This window comes from Erpetoichthys calabaricus (assembly GCF_900747795.2).
Source record: "Erpetoichthys calabaricus chromosome 1 unlocalized genomic scaffold, fErpCal1.3 SUPER_1_unloc_12, whole genome shotgun sequence".
In the NCBI taxonomy this organism is placed as follows: Eukaryota; Metazoa; Chordata; class Cladistia; order Polypteriformes; family Polypteridae; genus Erpetoichthys; species Erpetoichthys calabaricus.
The window spans coordinates 160525-182785 of NW_026261577.1; the positions used below are offsets into that span (position 1 = coordinate 160525).

At 39.3% G+C, this 22261-nt stretch overlaps 1 protein-coding gene across 1 annotated transcript in view; it reads left to right on the top strand.

Moving 5' to 3' along the window:
* The window catches only part of LOC114644776 (zinc finger protein 665-like), an 81078-nt gene that overhangs the window by 16036 nt on the left and 42781 nt on the right, over positions 1-22261 (top strand). Inside the window, exon 2 of the mRNA XM_051921631.1 lies at positions 5697-6515. Within this exon, the coding sequence (XP_051777591.1) occupies positions 5697-6515 (819 nt within the window). The remainder of the gene's footprint in view (positions 1-5696; positions 6516-22261) is intronic.

Genomic DNA, 22261 nt, shown 5'->3' on the forward strand with positions numbered 1-22261 from the left:
AAACAACAGTGGCGACAAGGGACATCCTTGTCTGGTACCACGTTCTAGTTTAAAGTAGTTTGAGCAAATGTTATTAATACAAACTGAAGCTTCTGGACTGGTATACAGTAGTTTGATCCAAGCACAAATATTCGGGCCAAACCCAAATTTCTCCAATTCAGTGAAAAGGTAATTCCATTCGATCATGTCAAATGCCTTTTCTGTGTCTAATGATAGTAATATCTCTGGGGTGTTTGATTTTGCTGGTGAATATATAACATTAAACAAACGTCGGAGATTTGAAGATAGATGTCGGCCTTTAATAAATCCAGTTTGATCTTGTGATATTACTGAGGGCAGCACTTTCTCCATCCTTCTAGCTAGGATTTTTGAGAGTATCTTAACATCATTATTCAGGAGTGAAATTGGTCTATATGATGCACATTGTAACAAGTCCTTATTTTGTTTAGGAAAGACGGTGATTAATGCTTGTCGAAATGTTTGAGGTAGTATTTGGTGGTCTTTAGCTTCTGTAAATGTTGCCAATAAGAGTGGAGCTAGCTGAGTGGAGAATTTCTTATAAAACTCTACGGGGTAACCATCAGGGCCTGATGATTTCCCACTTTGTAGTGACTTTATAGCGTCTAGTAATTCTGTTAGCGTTAGAGGTTTATCCAGTTCCTCAGCACTTAAAGCATCTATTTGTGGTATTTGTGAATTATCCAGAAATGCATTAGATTGCGTGTTGTCTTCTTTGGGCTCAGTGGAATATAAAGACTTATAGTAATCTCTAAATGTGTGCATTATTTTATTATGGTCGATGATTTCTTCTCCATTCTTGTTGGTGATTACTGGTATTGCATTGTGAACTTCTTGTTTATGAATTTGTTGAGCTAAAAGCTTATTAGCTTTCTCTCCGTGTTCATAGTAATGCTGTCTAGACTTATAAATAAGTTGTTCAGAGTCTTTAGTTGTTAAGATGTTAAGTTCTGTATGCAGGGCCTGCCTTTTCCTGTGAAGAGCTTCACTTGGACGCCTGGCTTGTTCTTCATCTATTCTAGTAATTTCATTTCTTAGCTCTGACACTTTCTTGGTTTCTAATTTATTTCTATGGGAAAGATATGAAATAATCTGGCCTCTTAAGAAGGCCTTTAGAGTTTCCCAGAGTGTTCCTGCAGAAACCTCTGTGGACGTGTTTGTCTCTAGGAAGAAGCTGATTTGTTTGGATATAAATTCTGTGCAGTTCTCGTCTGCCAATAAAAGAGGGTTAAGACGCCATCTGCGAGGTGAGTGTGAGGGGCTTAATGATTTTAGCTCCAAGACTAGAGGGGCATGGTCAGAGATAACAATTGTGTCATATTTGCATGATTTAATTGTAGGCAGGAAATTATTATCTATAAAAAAATAATCAATTCTTGAGTAGCTATAATGCACTGGTGAGTAGAACAAATATGTTCTTGAGTTTGGGTTAAGAAACCTCCAGGGGTCTGATAAGTTGTGATCATTTAAAAACTGTGTAATTATCTTTGCAGTATTAGATGTCGTCCCCCCTGTCACAGGAGTCCTATCTAACAGTGGATTTAAAACACAATTAAAGTCCCCAGCCATTATAATTTTATGAGTGTTCACATTGGGAATGGATGCAAATAGATTTTGCATGAATTCCTTATCATCAACATTGGGTGCATAAACATTTATCAAAATTATTTTATCGTTATATAAGTTGCCCATGACCATCACATATCTCCCTTCAGGGTCCGACACTACCTCTGATGCTACAAATGGAACTGTTCTATGTATGAGAATTACCACCCGTCTAGTTTTCTTTATAAAGCTAGAATGGAACATTTGGCCAGTCCAGTCTTTTTGTAATCTGAACTGATCCTTGGTTAGTAAGTGGGTCTCCTGTAGAAATACTATTTTAGCGTTTAAGCCTGTTAGGTGAGAGCATACTTTCTTTCTCTTTAATTCGTGATTCAGGCCTTTAACATTCCAGCTCACAAAGTTAACTGTCCCATCATGGAGACATTGATTCTGAGTTTTTAATGTCATTTATAGTTTTAATTGGTAATATGGCAGTTTTAATCTTAGTTTCAAGATTCCCCATGAGTTATTGCATTTTAGCCTATTGTTGCATTGATATTTATAATTATAAGAATTACAAGAATAGATTAGATATAACCTGCTCTCCTTCTCTCCCCCCTTTATCCCCCCACCCCCCCATTTTGCCTCCCCACATGAGGCTAGATCCCACTTCGTAATGTTCCAGTCCTCTGACATACGAAGAGACAGAGCACGTCCAAAACAAAACAAACCCCACCCTGCAGTGGCGTTACAGAATTAAAACAGAGATATCTTTTGCAGTTAAATTCTTAATACTATCTGCCGAAAATGTTCTCATTAACAATATTTAAGCTTGAAATAATCTTCAGCGCTTTTAAGTTAAGATATTAAGATTTAAAAAAAAAAAAAACAACCCTGGGAATGATTTTAAAAACTAGTCTAGGATAAACCTGGTAATTCCTACTGTAATAGTATAATGGTAATTGTATAAATAGTAGAACAAGCAATAAACCAAGGGTATGAAGTTAAACAGTCTACTTTAAGGTATAGTAAAATAAAAAAAATAAAAAAAATAAAACGAATCCTACTTTAATCACTTCCACATTTTCACACTCGCGTCTATAACTGTATAACTCTGATTAAAACATAAACATATAAAGTCCAGATAAAGAAAAGGATGTATAATTATAATACCAGTCTCTTTAAACATGGATCCAGAGATCAGATCACAGGTCCTTCCCGTGCCTTGATAGAATACGGCTCTTTATTAACTTTCAAAAAAGTGTCGGAAACAGCTTCTTTAGTTCTTTTTCAGCTTCTTCTTTGCTGAAGAAAATATAATATTGATCTTGAACTTCCACTTTGTTTGGCAGGATACAAGAGGCTGTATTTGATATCGGCTTTCCGTAGCATCCTTTTAATGTCGATGTAGGATCTGCGTTTTGCAGCTGTTGATGGTGAGAAGTCGGGAAAAATACGAATAAGATTATTTTCGAATATAATCTCTTGCTTGTGTCTGAGAAGTGCCATCACATCAAGCTTACATCTTAGTCGCTCGAAGCGGACAATAAATGACCTAGGTTTAAAGGCGCTTGGTATCTTTGTGCGATAAGCCGTGGCTATCTCAATGTCGAGTTTAAAGTCATCTCCAATTATTTTAGACAGTAATTCTACTGCAAATTTCACTGGGCTTGAGCTTTCTCGTTTCTCAGGTATACCCTCAATTCTTATATTATTTCTTCTGCACCCAACCTCCAGGGCTGCAAGTCTGTCTCCAAGTTTTTTGCATTCCGAGTTCGCAGCTGTGGCTTTTTCATCGGCGTTAGATGCCAGTTGTTCCGCTGTTTCCACTCGAGCCGTGAGTCCCTGCTTAACGTCTTCCAGCTGATCTGAAACGTCATTAATATGATCATCAAGCCTTTTCAGTTTGGAATTAGTTTCTTCAATGTGTTCCACTAATTTCTCCAACATAGCTTTAAAGCTCACGTCAAAACATTTAAATAAACGCGTTTCCTTATCTTGCGGGAAATGTCTTTGCTTTAAATACACCACAACTAACAACTAACTTTTTCACTTTAAACTTTATATATAACATTCATATCACATTTCAGATACTTTAAGATATTTCCACACAGCAGTTATTTTCTTCACCACTTTCCACTCTGTGCACTCTGTTAGTGCTGCGCATGTCCTCAGTTTAACATATTCCATGTCATGAAATTGGTAGATCAGTCAACCAACTAAAAGCAGATTTCACAATAAACAGCAAAAAACTGGGCAATTTTAATTCAAGGCCAATTAATTTGTGTAACACTACTGTTTAATTCAGTTGTATTTCATCTTTATAGCGCTCTTCATTGAGTGCAAGCTTGGACTGCTTGATGTTTGCAGCCATAACAGAGATAATAATTCCATACATGAACACACACATTGGATTAAATAGACAGTAAAACCTGGCAAATTTTAGCTTACTCAACATAAATAAGTCCTGATAGTAGATACCCTTTAACATTATAATGGTGAGTATAAATGTCACCAGCGTGTCACAAAGGTTACCAGTCCTGGTGTCACCTGCCACTCCCCTGTAGAGCTGAAACACCAACAGCTGAGCTCTTCCTCGGTTTTCTCATCTTCTATTTTTTTCCCCCGATGTCACTGCAGTTCTGTAGGCCTGTGCACTGAGGCGTCACTCATCCATTGCTCTCTTTTACTTTGGTGAATGAAAGAAGACATTTTGTTGTTTGTTTTGGTGTCAAGTGGTTTTAGTTCAAGTGTGGATAAATGTCAGGACACATTCTAATTATTGAAGGTGCACTTTTCATGCTTGGCGTGGCATTCTGTTTTATATAGTACCCTCCATAATGGTGGAGGCAATGAAACATTCTTCTTGCATTTATTCCTTTAATCCACAGTTTAAAATTACAAATTAAATAATTCAGATGCAATTAAAGTACAAATTACTGATTTTCATTTAAGGGGATTTGTAAACATTTCAGTCACACCTTGTAGAAATGACAGCACTTTTTCTGAATCATCCTCCCCTTTCATGGTACCATAATGGTACCATAGTCCTAAGACACCTCCGCTTACTCTTACCTACAGACTGCCTTTGGACTCTGTAGTTGCCATTGATCAACATGAGGGCAAGAGCTGTGCCAATGAAAGTCAAAGAAGCTGGAAAATAATAATGAAATCATTAGAGAGATCGGAAAACCTTAAGATTACCCAATTCAACTGTCTGGGATGTCAATAAGAAAAAACACACTGGTGAGCTCAGTAATCACAAAGGGACTTGTAGGACAAGTAAGACCACCACTGCTGAAGACAGCAGATGTTGCTGCAAATTTCATTTTGATCAGGACTTGCACCGCCTGATGGTAATGATATTGCATGTATCTCTCTACCGTCTTAAGTATACCATCCCATACAGATGGCATTACGTGGCTCAGGGTGACTGAGAGATTCCTCACCAATCAGGCAGTTCACACTGAAAAGCTGCCATCGCCAAATCACCCACAGCTGTTAAGACCTGTAAGAGAACTGGGATTGTGTGATTTCTGCATGATGGTCTCTGTAATGAAGGCTGCAGTTCAGCACACACTTCAAAGAGGATGACAGTAGGGTGTCTAAATCAGCTAAGTCATCATCATGATCCAAAATGTCATTGTGATACATCAAAACTCACTTCTTGTGTAGCCTGTCAAACATCAGAATGTGAAATGTGTATTGAAATGAAATTTTCTTTTCAGTTCTTCATTTTTCCACCTGGAGTTGCTAAAATACCAACACAAATAAAGTCTGCATGGGACTTACAAATGCTCAAAACCTGAGGGAACTTTGAGCCAATTTAAATGGCAAGTTCTAGTTTTATAAATCCTAACTTTTGCATAAGAAACAGCTTTCATATATGTGGCCGAGCATAAGGAAGTTTTATACATGTGGCCCTACTGAGCAGTTGTAATAAAGGACATAAAATTAACAAATTAAGTGTGTTTTCCAAGTACAACAAAAGTTTTATAATTGCTTATGCTGATCAAAGGTTGTTCCTAATTTCAGCCATCATGTATTTAATGTGAGTTAATGTTGATAATAAGGCAGCAAATTGAAAATAAGTGCTTTTTTTTTTTTTCCTTTTTGTTTTAAATTTTACACAGGAAAGAAAAATCACTGCAGTGTGGAATGTGGCAGAGAATTTTGTAACAGGAGTGCTCTTCAGAACCACACGAGAGTTCACACCGGAGAGAAGCCATATTGCTGTAATGAATGTGGCAAACAGTTTTCACAAATGAGCAATCTTCAGATACACACGAGAGTTCACACCAGAGAGAAGCCATATTGCTGTAATGAATGTGGCAAACAGTTTTCACAAATGAGCAATCTTCAGATACACACGAGAGTTCACACCAGAGAGAAGCCATATTGCTGTAATGAATGTGGCAAACAGTTTTCACAAATGAGCAGTCTTCAGAGACACACAAGAGTTCACACCAGAGAGATGCCATATTGCTGTAATGAATGTGGCATACAGTTTTCATATATGAACAATCTTCAGAGACACACGAGAGTTCACACTGGAGAGAAGCCATATTGCTGTAATGAATGTGGCAAACAGTTTTCACAAATGAGCCATCTTCAGATACACACAAGAGTTCACACCGGAGAGAAGCCATATTGCTGTAATGAATGTGGCAAACAGTTTTCACAAATGAGCTCTATGAAGGACCACACTAGAGTTCACACCCGAGAGAAGCCATATTGCTGTAATGAATGTGGCAAACAGTTTTCACAAATGAGCCATCTTCAGAAACACACAAGAGTTCACACCAGAGAGAAGCCATATTGCTGTAATGAATGTGGCAAACAGTTTTCACAGATGGAGCATCTTCAGAGTCACACAAGAGTTCACAAAACAATAAAAACAGTAGCAATTCAAAAATCATTCCAGAAAAACAAGAACCCTTCAGGACTCAAGAGTGAGGTTCAGTCGTGTCCTGAAAACTAAGCAAACTAAACTATTGTTGAGAAATGAATCTCAAAGATAGATAGACAGATACTTTATTAATCCCAATGGGAAATTCACATAATTCTTTGCATTTATATAGCGCTTTTCTCACTACTCAAAGCTCTCTGCAATTACAGGTTAAGGGCTTTGCTCAAGGGCCCAACAGAGCAGAGTCCCTTTTGGCATTTTACAGGATTTGAACCGGCAACCTTCTGATTGCCAATGTAGATCCCTAGCCTCAGAGCCACCACTCCGCCGTTTAAAAAGAGAGGCCATATTGCTGTTTGGAACGTGGCAAACAAATCTGTAAGAGCAGTACACTTCAGAGACGCACCAGAATTCACACCGGAGAGAAGTACAACTGAACTGTCCTGACTTAAGAGTGAGGTTCACTCCTGCCTGGACAGTAAGCACATGTAACTGACTCAAATCCATCCTACTTAGTGTTGTGTCAAAAACAAATCAACATGGAGTAGAAATAGAAGTTTATATCCTTTTTCCTTTTCCAGAAACAAAATAAAGAACAGGGCGTCATACAAATGGCTTCTCACCAAAGCCCCTACATCCTCCACCATGTGCCTAGCTCTGTTTTCATAACGTACGTATTACATATAGAACTATCCATTCATCTATCCATTTTCCAACCCGCTGAATCCAAACACAGGGTCACGCGGGTCTGCTGGAGCCAATCCCAGCCAACACAGGGCACAGGGCAGGAACCAATCCTGGGCAGGGTGCCAACCCACCACAGCATATAGAACTATTTACAATATATTATACACATTTCATCAGGAAAAAAAAAAACACTTTACAATATACATAGCCTCGCACAATAAATAATAGTTCAGCTTTATAATATTATACATTTTGCTATTTTAATATAACAAAAAATTAAAAAACTTACCTTGACAAAATCAAAAAAAAAAAAGAACAGGGTTTCATACAAACAGCTTCTTGCCAATGCTTATTAAATAATAAATCAAATTAATTACTAATAATTATAAACACAAAATATTAATACAAAATCAACAAAATAAAATGTAAAATAAAAATTTAAATCCAAAATATACACATGATCATGCTGTACACCACGCCGAATTATGTTTTAACACTGTGGCAGTGCACTAAAAGAAGAAATTCTTTTTTTTTTAATTTTATTTTGTTTTTGTTTGTTTGCTTTTGATAATAAATCATACAAAACTGTATATAAGAACTCAGTGGGGAGGGGGGCACATAACTTATTTAACACTTGAGAATTACCAAATAATATACATGTCAAATAAATAGAATACAATTAGAAAAGGCTTGGAGAGAGCAGACTTACCTGTACAGCATCCACCATCGCCTCAGGGTGCCTGCCGTCTGTGGGGGAGTCACATTAATTAGCATCCGTACTCCCAAATATGACGCTAAGTTTACACAAACAATTGCTTTTTGGAAAATTCATACCTAAAGGATACAAAAAAAATTATAAAGACAGAATACACTTTGCTACACATATTGCAGTACTGGATGTGGCCAACAATTCTCACAAATCGGAATCTTCTGAGCCACAAAGAATTCACACTGGGTGCCACCTGCAGAAGTGCGCTTCGTTGGAGAAGATCTACACTGGGGGCTATCAACCCTTTGTCACGGCATACCACCCCAAAAAATATAAATGTTCTGAAATACCCAAATTTTATTTTGGTGTTAAATTGTTAATTACTGAACTGTTGTTATGATAAACTAAAGGTGGAATTTCTTTTTTCATCCAGAAAATGTTCTTTCAGAAAGCTTTTATAAGGTACTAGCAGGAGTACCCGCCGTTGCCCAGGAATATATAACCGTTGAATTTCCCAAATGAAAGAAACAGAACATAGAAATAGAACAAACAGTTTTCTGATTCACATTTTATTGTAAGTTCCTCCACTTTGGATTGTATCTGTTGTGGCGTTTGAAACGCCCTTGAAATAGACTTTTCTCTGGCATCTGAACTGGACCGTGAAATTGTACGTCTTTTTTTTTTTTGGTGACATGGGTATTTTCGCATAAAGCAGGAAAATTATAATGTATTACGTACGGAATATGCACCACAGAGAGATGAATTTACCTTATTTACACTATGTTGGAAAGCAAACAAATCATAGACATATATAGATAGACGGCGCATTCACTGTGTTGCCCAGTCGACACGATACGTCAGAGCATCCGCCATATTGCGAGTGGCAAAAGTGCCATTTTAAACTAATACAGGTAGACGTGGAAACTGGGTTTTCTGATGAAAAAAACAATAACGTTTAAAACAGTATCATTTACATACAACAGATTTTGGCGAATCGTTTAAATGTAATTATTTATATCCATTTATACACTAATAATGGCAATTATTAAATAATATTACTAATTTTTTATTATTATTAAATAATTCCTCCCATATAAGTAACATTTCTCGGACTGCCTTCTTCCATCTCCGAAACATTTCTAGACTTCGTCCTGTTCTTACACAACACAGTACTGAAGTATCAGTTAATGCCCGAGTCACCTCACGTATAGATTACTGTAATGCTATTCTATCTGGCATCCCACAAAAACGTATCCATTGCTTACAACTTCTTCAAAATTCTGCTGCCAGGATAATAACCTGCTGTTCTAAATCCACTGAACATATTACACCTCTTCTCTCTCAACTTCACTGGCTCCCTGTTCACTACAGAATACAATACTAAATACTGCTCTGAACATTTAAAGCTCTCCACAACCTCACTGATCTCCTACAGACTGACACTCCTCTCGCTCACTCAGATCCTCATCTGCAGCTCGACTTTCTGTACCACACATCAGACTCAGTGCTATGGGAGCTCGAGCGTCTCTCATTGTGCTCCTCTTCCCTCTCATATTCGTCAGCTCGATTCAATAACACATTTTAAAACTGCCCTCAAAACTTATCTTTTTTAAACTGGCATACCAATTGTGAATTTTGCACTGTTACTGCCAGTTATCTTTGTTTGTTTGATAATTATTGATGTTTATAATTCTCTTGTTTTAATTTTACTAATGTTGTTTAATTTTATTGTAAGGTGACCTTGAGTGCTAAGATTATAAAATGAGATTTTCTAATGGCGCAGTATAACCAAAACAATTGTTTAGCCTCACCTATGAAATGTAATCTCCTGTGATCTGGTTTGGAGCGTACAGCGGTTTGTACAATCCCAAGCAGCACATGCATGAGGCATCTTTATCCATACTTCACTCCACAGCGGTGCCACTCGCAATGTGGTGGTGACGTTGACGTATGATGGTGCTGGACATGCGGCGTTTAGTAATTCTATGTCTATGGTCGGCCTTCTCATCCTTGGACACTTCTGCCATCTCTTGTCAATTTAAAGAAACACAGGTAAAGAGCGACGCACAGAGACCAAAGCTGCCGCTAGATGGCGCCGCAGTGAACTTCTGTTGCAACATGTGGCCATCTTAAGTTCAGAGACGTGTGCCGAACGTTGTGTTGGTGAAAAGGTGCCCTGCGGTTCACCACGAACATTTTTCCCAACCAAACATACCCTATGACCTTCTCCTGGTCACAAAGGAGCCCCATGCCCAGTTTGGTGGCGATCAGACGCCTGGTGGAGATTTGTATGGGGGACAAACAAGCGTACATACACACATACATGGACTCTGCTTTATATATTAGACTAGCAATGTTAATGTGCTGAACTGGAGGAGATTAGGATTTTGTAAGTAATGAGCAATGTAATGAATTTAATTTAAGTAACGTTTCCCAGCACTGGTCGCTTGTGAACGTTTGTTTTTATATCTGGGATATCATCACTTCAACAATTGGTGGAAATAAACTGAAGTCTGCTTAAGCAACTGGTTAAATAAATAGGCAGAAATGCAATAATGTTTAATTTTTCATCTTCCTATCATTTTAAAGACAGAATTATTGACATAACCAATCAAAGTTCCAACTAATTTGCATTGTTGTGTGGCACAAAAGTATTAATTAATTAATCCTACTTTGAGCCGTTCACTATTTAGTGTTGTACTGTTTGTTCATTTGTTTGTTACACAAAACTGTTCAATAAAGAAACCAAAATAATTTAATATACATAGGCAACTGATTATTAAAACTGTTTTGTATTAGAAAGTAATCCCTGAGTTATTTCCACTTTAAAGAAAAATATTAATTTGCTTGAAGGAAATATGACAAATTGCAATTAATACAAAGTGACTTTCGATTACAAATTTAAAATGAGAGATTAATTGCAATTGAATTTTTAATCAGTTGTACTCATGCAAACACATAATTTAGAACCATTACAAATGATGATAATCATAATAATTGTGTACAATATACAGCGCCATGTATCGCTCTATGAAGTCTCCACAGAAGCAGAGGGCCATCGAAGCCACTAAGGGCCCCCCAAGCTGCAAGTTCAGCCTCAGTATATTTGTGGAGTATGAACATCACCTGTCTGTCTGTAGCCAGCTCAGCCCCGTCATGTGTTTCATGAAGCACTTACAGTATGCTTGTCAAACAGTGCGTGCGTCAAACTGCTGTGTGTCTGTGGCACCAAATCCTAATCCCTGATAAGAAGGACGAGGCAGACCAGAATTATGGTAGAAAGATCTCAATTAACTGCTGAACGTTGCAAAGGTAGGAATTGCTGCAATGGATTTTTTTTTTTGTTGCAGACAAATATTTACAGTATGCGTGGTTTCTGAAACAGAGCAAATACAATAACATAAAATAACAAAATAAAGGCTCAGAGAACGCTAATACAGTTCATGCCCAAAAAGGTCAGTAGATGGCAGCAGAAATTAACAGAGCGCTATGACGTGCAGTCGTTGGCAAAGGGCACTAAATAAAACTTACTAAATACGTTAGCGCTGTACAGACTGAGACAAATCACTACTTAAACAACTATTACCAAGTCTGTTTGCTTGAAGCTCTTGTATATTAATAAAGAAGCAACATTTCTGAATGTACTTATACAGTTTTGAAGTCAAGTCAAGTCAACTTTATTTATAAAGCACTTTACATACAACAGCCGCTGACCAAAGTGCTGAACATAGGCTAAAATAAATTTTAAACAAAAACAAAATAATAAATAAGTAAAATAAAATACAATAAATGAAACTAATTAAAACATAGTCAACACAACTAAACAGAGTTAAAACAGAGTAAAATCAACTGCTCACACAGGATCAAACGCCAAACCAAAAAGGTAAGTCTTAAGAGCAGACTTAAAAATGGGCAGTGAGGAGGCCTGTCTAATGAGGATCGGCAGTGAATTCCAGAGCCTTGGAGCCACAACGGTAAAAGCCCTATCCCCCTGAGCTTTCACTGAGTCCTCGGCACATCCAGAAGCAGCTGACCAGCTGATCTGAGTGAGCGGGAAGGAGAGTGCATATGCAGCATCTCAGCGAGGTTTAAGGACTTCAAAACAAATAAAAGAATCTTAAAATGAACTCTAAACTGAACAGGCAGCCAGTGCAGTGAGGATAGTACAGGTGTAATGTGCTCATTCTTTCACGTGCCACTTAAAAGGCGTGCAGCAGCATTTTGCACCAGCTGGAGCCGAGACAGGGTGGACTGGCTAACACCAACATACAACGAATTAAAGGTTGAAGGTAAAACTGAACACACTTTGACATAAAGGGTTGTCTGAACATGTTAGTAAAACAACGTTACGAGCTTTATCATTATTTGCAAAAAACTATTTCTAATAAAATAAACAGCAAAGCATAACTTTCATCAATTAGACGCACACAAAGTCAACAAACAATTGAATAAATGTGGTTACGTGCAGACTCCTGGAAGTACAGCGTTTTCCGCGTATCAGATACAGAAATAACGTGCGCATTGGCAGAGAAGGTTTGGCGTGTGTTTGTGGGGTAATCAATTCAAAATCAATGATTATCAGCTGACTGTCTTGTCGCGCTATGAGTGACGTCTACCGACATGTTTGATAGGAAAGCTCGCTGACACCGCATATCATGAGTAGCTTATTGGATCGGCAGAGCTTGAATTGCCTAGTGATGGGCAGAGTGAAGCCTCACGAAGCATAGAAACATCTGAATCATTTGTGTCGAAGCATTTGACACTCACCTCTCTAGTGACACCTCCTGGCCATTCGCATTAACGTTACACAACTCAAACACAAACTCATGATCAAGTTCAATGGCTTCTGTTAAACTCTAATGCTTTTAGTTTTTCGCTGCTACAGACTGGCGACAAAGAGAGGGGTTCGTCAGCGGCTTCCAGTGTCTGAAGTGTAAATAGATTTATATTTAGTTTAATGTGTATAACAAAACAAATCATATGAGTAACGATTTCAACTGTTATTTTGGTGGATGATTGGATGGATGGATGGATGGATGGAATGTGTTCTTACTTTGAGTGGGGGGGGGGGCTACATGGTAAATGTGTTAGTGACTGGGATTGCGCCTCTGTAACTAGAAGATTGATTAGGAATGATACAGACTGGACAACTATCATATTTGTTAAAGGAAATGTTTTATTTTTGTACTGTGCTGCGATTAAGACAACTTTTTACATATAAATTCATCGTTATATGATAGAAGTTCATTGTCAGGCACCTGGAGCACATCGGGCACAAGATAAAAGAGGCCGCCTCACTCCATTCAGGGAGCAGGAGTCGGGTGGAAGAAGGCAACACTCGGGAGTGAGGAGGAAAGGCGGCTCAGGGAGGACTGTTGAGAGGCCCTGAAGTGAAGGGTGTTTGGTGCTGGAGCACTGTGTGTGTGCGGGACTATTTGGACACTTATATTGTACATACTGTAAGTAAACTGTGTGTGGTGGACTTAAGAGTGGTGTCTGTCTGTCTGTTGTCAGGCTGGCTTTCACAATATATATAATCCTGTGACAAGACTATTTTGAAGAGATTTTTTTTTTTACAAATCAGCTACAGATCTGGGAATCACTGAATAGTAAACACGTTTAATGAGAGTGTCTTGCGCATATACTGGTGTAATGACCACGTCGACTTTAGTGAAGCGTTTCTTAGCCTCTCTGATATGATCGACATGGCGTAGAGTAGATTCTGGATTGTTATAATATGTGCTGCCTTACACAAAATATGCTCATCAGTTTGTTACAGATTCTACGTGGACAGGATTCCACACCAAGGAACGAGGTGCTCCATGTGAATCGTTCATAATCTCTCCTAAACATATTTGTTAAGTTACAGACAAGTACTAAGTAGTTGTTATTTAAAAAGTCTGTTTTTTCAACTGGGCAGTGACCATACACAAGCCCAACTAGGATTTGAACTCGCGTAAGCACATCTTATACATACAGCAAGAACAGCTGCTTTTTCTTCTCCTTCTTCTTTTGTCTGCTCCCGTTAGCGGTTGTCACAGCGGATCGTCTTCTTCCATATCTTTCCATCCTCTGCATCTTGTTCTGTTACACCCATCACCTGCATGTCCTCTCTCACCACATCCACAAACCTTCTCTTAGTCCTTCCTCTTTTCCTCTTCCCTGGCAGCTCTATCCTTAGCACCCTTCTCCCAGTATACTCAGCATCTCTCCTCTGCACATGTCCAAACAAACACAATCTCGCCTCTCTGACTTTGTCTCCCAACTGTCCCACTTGAGCTGACCCTCTAATGTCCTCATTCCTAATCCTGTCCACCCTCGTCACACCCATTGCAACAGCTGCTTTTTCTCTTTGAGCCAAAGAAGGTCCATCGGTGAGTCGGTGACCAAATCGGCTGCTGATTGCAAGTAGATATTGCTGCAGACCGGAGTAAAATGGGCGTGAATATCATTTTCAACTTCAGCCAATCATATATTAAATTTGCGAACTTCAGGCACTGATCAGCCAATCGCAAATTTAAACGTCTCTGTCAATCACCTTTTTATTTATCAAATCCCCAATCGGTGTTATTTGTCATTCATGTTGCACTTTAGCCAATTGCCTTATGGATGTGTAAAAAGAAAGGTGGGAGTCATTTCTAAAGGTGGACGTGTAAGATAAAGTGACTGTAAGAGACGGAGTGTATATTCATAAAATACATCTGTGACGATAGTCTGCTAGTGCCAGTATCTTACACTATAACAATCTGTCGAGTGCATTATTAAGACTGCAGTGTATTTTTACCAACGTTATTTTATGATTAGCAGTTCTGAAAAAATAATGATAATAAAAGTTTGGATACGAGATATTCATTGTTACTAAACAATGTCTGAAGAAAATTTTAATGAACATAACAATACAAATTTGTGTCCGCCTAATTTTAATGGATTGACGTACACTTAAGTGTGGGCTCTACTTGATTGAGTCAGTCAGATTAAAACAAATGTTTGACTGTTGTTGTTTACTCGAATGTCCAAATGAAATAGTCGCCAACATTTAACAAGTCACCTTAAAGACGGGCTATAAACGTATTACAGTTTTAAACGTTGAATAAACTGTCAGAGTTAAATCTTTACTTCTATAATACACAACCCTAAAATGTGTTGTATTACTTTCATTACTATTTATCCACATTTATTTATTTATGTATTCCTAATATTCCATTGTCCCCCTGTCTCCCTGCAGGTCAGCCTCCGTTCTTTGTTTGCTGATGTCTGTTAAATATTCTGCGCTCTTCATGTCTGTTCTCAGCACACCAGCAGCTCCAGTGAGTTTCTTGCCTGTGGATCTCGTATTTAAGTTTGTTTTTAGTTGTATTATGATTACAGAATATTACAAATCACATACTTGACACTCTCACGTTCAGGTATCAGGGAACAGACAACGTTAAGAAAGCTGTGACTTTAAAGAATCCATTGGCTGTCTCTACATGTTATCAGTGTTAAATGTAAGAAACACAGTTATCATAGAGCTAATAGTCACATTTCAATTATTATTTTTATAATGAAGTTTATTATGTTAAATGATCTGTGAAGAGCAAATATTATGCCTTTAAAAGAGTAATAATTTTGCAGTTTTTGTGACTGTGCACCTGTTAATCAGGGTATTCAGTTATTTGACTTAATTGGACTTTTATTACTTTTGGGATTTTAAATACCTCTTTAAGATCATCAAATATGTGTCTATTGTAATACATATTACTTATGTAACAGTGACATTTAGAGATTGAGACTTGACAGATGTTTGTTTGTAGTTCATATCTCATTGAGCCTCCATTTGACTCCATCAGGTCCTAGTGGTGTGCTGAACACGTCAGCCTGTCTTTAGGGTCTCTGAGACTGGAGGAGGTCAGGAGTCCAACTGTACAGCAGGCACTGATGGGCATCAGCATCACGACTGGTGACAAGTTAGAGATGGCAGATAGTTCAGCTGGACATCATCCTATATGACTGCCCAAGCAGACGGCATATTAAGAGCCCACCGAGTGTGTCTACTCCAGTAGAACTGACCAGACGGCCTGACATAACAACCTGTACAGCTGTAGACGACTCCACTTTACTGGTCATGTTAGCACACACTGCACTGAGGCTGGCAAGTCTGAACCATTAAATCATTCAGTCAGCTGGGAATTTATTTTGGCAATGGTATTACTGGTAAGGCATTCTTTTTTCTTGTTTCTTGTTTATCATAGGTTTATTCTGAAAAATTGGTTTACATCAATGTAGTTATATATATATATATACTGCTCAGAAAAAAAAACCTTTTTAATGAAAGTATAGTATCAATGAAACTTCTGGGCTATTGATCTTTTCAGTTAAGTAGCAGAGGGGCTTGTTCATCAGTTTCAGCTGCTTTGGTGCATTAGAGGGGGGACAACAATGAGACGACCCCCCAAAACAGGAATGAATGGTTTAACAGGTGGAGGGAGGCCACTGACATTTTTCCCTCCTCATCTGTTTTGTCACTCATTTTTCATTTGGCTACGGTCAGTGTCACTACAGGTATCATGAGGCCATACCTGGACACTACAGAGCTGGCAGAGGTAGTCCAACTACTCCAGGATGGTGGACACATCAATATGTGCCATTGCCAGAAGGTTTGCTGTGTCACCCAGCACAGTCTCAAGGAGATGGAGGAGATTCCAGGAGACAGACAGTTACTCTAGGAGAGCTGGACAGGGCCAGATAAGGTCCTTAACCCATCAGCAGGACCAAGAGAACAGGGTGAGCACGGGCAGGACCTACAAAATGACCTCCAGCAGCCAGGCCACCTCTGACAAAAAGAAACAGACTTCATGAGGGTGGCCTGAGAGCTCAACGTTCTCTAGTGGGCCCCGTGAAGCTTGATTGGCATTTGCCAAAGAATACCAGAATTGGCAGGTCCACCACTGGCACCCTGGGCTTTTCACAGATGAGAGCAGGTTCACCCTGAGCACATGTGACAGACATGAAAAGGTCTGGAGAAGCCATGGAGAACGTTATGCTGCCTGTTACATCATTCATCATGACGGGTTTGGTGGTGGGTCAGTGATGGTCTAGCGAGGCATATCCATGGAGGGACGCACAGACCTCTTCAGGCTAGACAATGGCACCTTGACTGCCATTACATATTGGGATGAGATCCTTGGACCCACTGTCAGACACTAGGCTGGTTCCTCCTGGTGCATGTCAATGCCCGGCTTCATGTGGCGAGAGGATGAGGGAATTGATACCATTGACTGCCCCCCACACTCACTCGTGCAACATTGCATCTGCATAAGAGGCTGGAAGCACCTACGGCCAACGTCTCCAGCGCCTATGTGCTTGCAGAGATAACAGAGATATGGGCCGCTGAAAGTGGAGGACATTGTGCCGCTTGCGAAAAGAGAACTGAGCGGGCAGCAGCAGTCTGGAAGGATACACAAACGCGCAAAGGGCAGGAGGCTCGGAAGGATGTGAGCGGGCACGCGCGCCCAACTATCCAAGATTTAAAATGAGGCGCGCGCACCATCAGGCGGGACACGCGTAGGGCATTTAAGCCATTCAAACGGGGGGCTTCAGTTTAGGGTCGGTCACTTCCAGTGCTGGATGATAGTCCTGCTCTGTCTCTCACATAAAGCAGAGTCTTTGCTGCTGGTGCTTAATTTTCTTTAAACCTGCTAGGATTGTTCTTGTTTTTCTTGTTACGTTGCAGAAGGATTGTAGAGTGTAAAGCCTTTGGAAAGAAGATTTTATTGGTTTTTTTTTGTTTGTTATTTTTTCAGTTTATTGAAATCTTAATCTTAATGATTACATCTTGCCTGAAGAAGGTCCTGAGTTGCCTCGAAAGCCTGCATATTGTAATCTTTTAGTTAGCCAGTAAAAGGGGTCATTTTGCTTAACTTCTCACTACATCCATAATGGCTAACACGGTACAACACCCGAGTACTAAAGAAATGGAGCTAATTGTATCTCAAAAGTTGTAAATCATCTCGGAGGGAGTGAGCCAAATAAGTAAAAGGAATGTAAATGTAGTAAATAATGGCATATATAATCAGAAACTCAAAAAAGAACAAATTACTAAAAATAATTTTTATGCACCTAATCCTAACTTCATTCAGTGAAAATTTAGCATGATCAATCTGTAGCTGAAAAATAAAAATAAAACTCAGCTAGGAGGTATCTGTTATGAATTCAGAGTTCTTATTACTTTCTTTCCCAGAGGATATCCTGTAAATGCATCTGACACAAGATAAAGCTTCCTTAGCATTTGTTTTTTTAAATTGGAAAATCTTTTGTTACATTGAATATATTAGTGAGACGCCTGTATCACAAATTTAAATTTTCTGATATCTTTATAATATAGTGTTTTTGGATCAGCACCACCATTTTGTAGCTCGGTGTCCCCGGAGTTTCTGATCAGCATTGTGAACAGTGCGACGGTGGCCATTTTATTCAACTCGATATCTAACTGAATAGATTTCTTAAGGAGTGTTATTACACAATTATTCTTGCACAACGATACTTTTTATCACACAGGTTTATTTTACTTATTTGTTTGTTTGTTTCTCAGTTCATTTGACTACAAGTCTCTGACTATGCATTGCTTTCTCCCTTTGGTTTTGGTTTTCCTTCTTTCCTGCCTTTGGTATTTTTTACCAGGTGAACCTTTAATGTCTACCTAATGATCCATCAGCCTTGTTGTCTCTGCTTCATCGCGGTACAAGAACAGGAACAGCTTAATGTAAGAGTCCTATTAAAAGAAGAATTTGGGGCGGATAAAAATCTGCAGCCACAGGGGGCGCCAGAGCGGGACCTGAAAACTGAACCTGCCTGAAGAACGCAAGTCATCAGAGTCGTACAGCACAGCAACCGAGAGACAGCATTAAAGACGCCATAAATCAAATATTTAACACTCAAAGCAGGAACACAAATGAATATTCATGCATTTCCAGTTTTTCTTGAAGGTGCTAAATCATATCACAGAGAACTAAGACAAGAGATTTATGGCAATCACGATGCCTTCTCTAAAAACTGAATCCCAAAGATGACCCATTGGGTCACTTTAAAAGGCTGTAGACAACCGGGCCTGAGGCTTCACCTGCGCACCCCTGAGAACACTGGTGGTCTAAGGGCCTGAAACAGGGACAAAGAAACTGATAAATACTCTGAAAAGAAATACGTTTGTAAATAAGGAACTGCACTGAGCCTGTCGTGAAAATCTGAGTGATGACAACTAAGTTGAGGTGGCGATACACATTTTAAAAATCTGATGGAGTCCGACTTTACTGAGTTCATTTCTTATACAGCAGTGCCATCTTCAGGACGACGGAGGACAGTGCAACACTAAATCATTCTTAAAACGAGAGGTCTGTTCCAGATATATATACAGTATATATATATATATATATATATATATATATATATATATATCTATATATATATATATATATATATATATAATGATTTGGATACAATGAGAAATGATGAAAAATTACACCTTTTACCAGCTAACTGAACAGATTACAATATTCAAGCTTTCAAGGCATCTCCTTCTACAGGGTAAGACTATAAAATATGGAAAAGTATAATCTTTAACTTGATGATTTGCATATATTTAAAGAGAATCATGAGCATATATGAAAATAAGCATCATATCCTGGTGCACATTAAAATAGTGAGGGTTAAATCACAAAAAGGCCTGTGCCTGTATATCTTTAATTTTTTCATAGCAAGCTGGAAACCACAGATACTTCATAAGTCAAGGTCAGGTATGCAGGGAGGGGCTGACAGGTAACCCCCCCTTCTATATGGTGAATGTTAGCTGAGGACTGGAAATAAAGATGGCAGGAACTGGATGGGTGTAAGGTGGGGAGAGGGCCTGTCAAGTGGGCATGATGGACAGAACAGAGTGCTGCGTTCATTATGCTGGGAAATATTGGTGGAGCCAATCAGAGGCAGGACAAGACAGTGGAATGCTGGGTGTCAGATGAGGGGGCGGGTTTACAGAAAGTCCTGGGCCAGCTGAGTGCAGAAGGCTGCAAAAGGGGGATGTGGTGCTTGAGAGAAAGTGTGTCAGGGGGAGGTGTGCTGAATCTTTATTATGCTGAGACCCCACTGCGCTGCGTCCATTAAAGTTCATCAGTGAAAGAATTGACTCCAAGTGCAAGACCTGACATTACTGCCTCAGATTAAAGACAGGGCTTTGAAAGCTCAGGCAAAATTCCTGTAGGACATCACTGTCATGCCATCATTAGTAGTGCAGTCTGGAGAGGCAGGTGGTGTGAGTGAGCAGATAGCGGGAACAATAGATTAGTGTAGAGCTACAGTATATAGACACATTTATACATACTGTATCCTTTGAAAATAACTTTGTCTTGTATATAGTATATTCTTACAGATTAAGCAGGTTCATTTATTAATATATATATACAGTGCATCCGGAAAGTATTCCCAGCACATCAGTTTTTCCACATTTTTGTTATGTTACAGCCTTATTCCAAAATGGATTAAATTCATTTTTTCCTCAGAATTCTACACACAACACCCCATAATGACAACGGAAAAAAAGTTTACTTGAGGTTTTGCAAATTTATTAAAAATAAAAAAACTGAGAAATCCCATGTCCATAAGTATTCACAGCCTTCGCTCAATACTTTGTCGATGCACCTGTGCAGCAATTACAGCCTCAAGTCTTTTTTAATATGATGCCACAAGCTTGGCACACCTATCCTTGGCCAGTTTCGCCCATTTCCTCTTTGCAGCACCTCTCAAGCTCCATCAGGTTGGATGGGAAGCGTCAGTGCACAGCCATTTTAAGATCTCTCCAGAGATGTTCAATCGGATTTCAAGTCTGGGCTCTGGCTGGGCCACTCAAGGACATTCACAGAGTTGTCCTGAAGCCACTCCTTTGATATCTTGGCTGTGTGCTTAGGGTCGTTGTCCTGCTGAAAGATGAACCGTCGCCCCAGTCTGAGGTCAAGAGCACCCTGGAGCAGGTTTTCATCCAGGATGTCTCTGTACATTGCTGCAGTCATCTTTCCCTTTATCCTGACTAGTCTCTCAGTCCCTGCCGCTGAAAAACATCCCCACAGCATGATGCTGCCACCACAATGCTTCACTGTAGGGATGGTATTGGCCTGTTGATGAGCGGTGCCTGGTTTCCTCCAAACGTGACACCAGGCATTCACACCAAAGAGTTCAATCTTTGTCTCATCAGACCAGAGAATTTTCTTTCTCATGGTCTGAGAGACCTTCAGGTGCCTTTTGTCAAACTCCAGGCGGGCTGCCATGTGCCTTTTACTAAGGAGTGGCTTCCGTCTGGCCACTCTACCATACAGGCCTGATTGGTGAATTGCTGCAGAGATGGTTGTCCTTCTGGAAGGTTCTCCTCTCTCCACAGTGGACCTCTGGAGCTGTGACAGAGTGACCATCAGGTTCTTGGTCACCTCCCTGACTAAGGCCCTTCTCCTCCGATCGCTCAGTTTAGATGGCCGGCCAGCTCTAGAAAGAGTCCTGTTGGTTTCGAACTTCTTCCACTTACGGATGTTGGAGGCCACTGTGCTCATTGAGACCTTCAAAGCAGCAGAAATTTTTCTGTAAACCTTCCCCAGATTTGTGCCTTGAGACAATCCTGTCTTGCAGGTCTACAGACAATTCCTTTGACTTCATGCTTGGTTTGTGCTCTGACATGAACTGTCCAACTGTGGGACCTTATATAGACAGGTGTGTGCCTTTCCAAATCATGTCCAGTCAACTGAATTTACCACAGGTGGACTCCAATGAAGCTGCAGAAACATCTCGAAGGATGATCAGGGGAAACAGGATGCACCTGAGCTCAATTTTGAGCTTCATGGCAAAGGCTGTGAATGCTTATGTACATGTGATTTCTCAATTTTTCTATTTTTAAGAAATTTGCAAAAATCTCAAGTAAACTTTTTTTTCATGTTGTTATTATGGGGTGTTGTTGTGTAGAATTCTGAGGAAAAAAAATGAATTTAAATCCATTTTGGAATAAGGCTGTAACATAACAAAATGTGGAAAAAGTGATGTGCTGTGATTACTTTCCAGATGCACTGTGTGTATGTATATATATATATATATATATATATATATATATATATATATATATATATATATATATATATATATATATATATAGTGTTACAGTTGGTGTTGTGGAGCAATCTTCAGGAAAACAAGCAGAGTCTTCAGAAAGGCAGTCAGAATTTACTCTTCATTACACAGCATAGAAAACAATTGCTGAGCACATAAAGCCGTCTCAGTTCATGAAGTGAGACCCAGATTTATTACAGTTCTTCTCACAAAATGCCCCTCTTTCACATTAGGTTCCCATCATCTACTGTACAGGTTTCTTTGTGATGATGACCTCATTC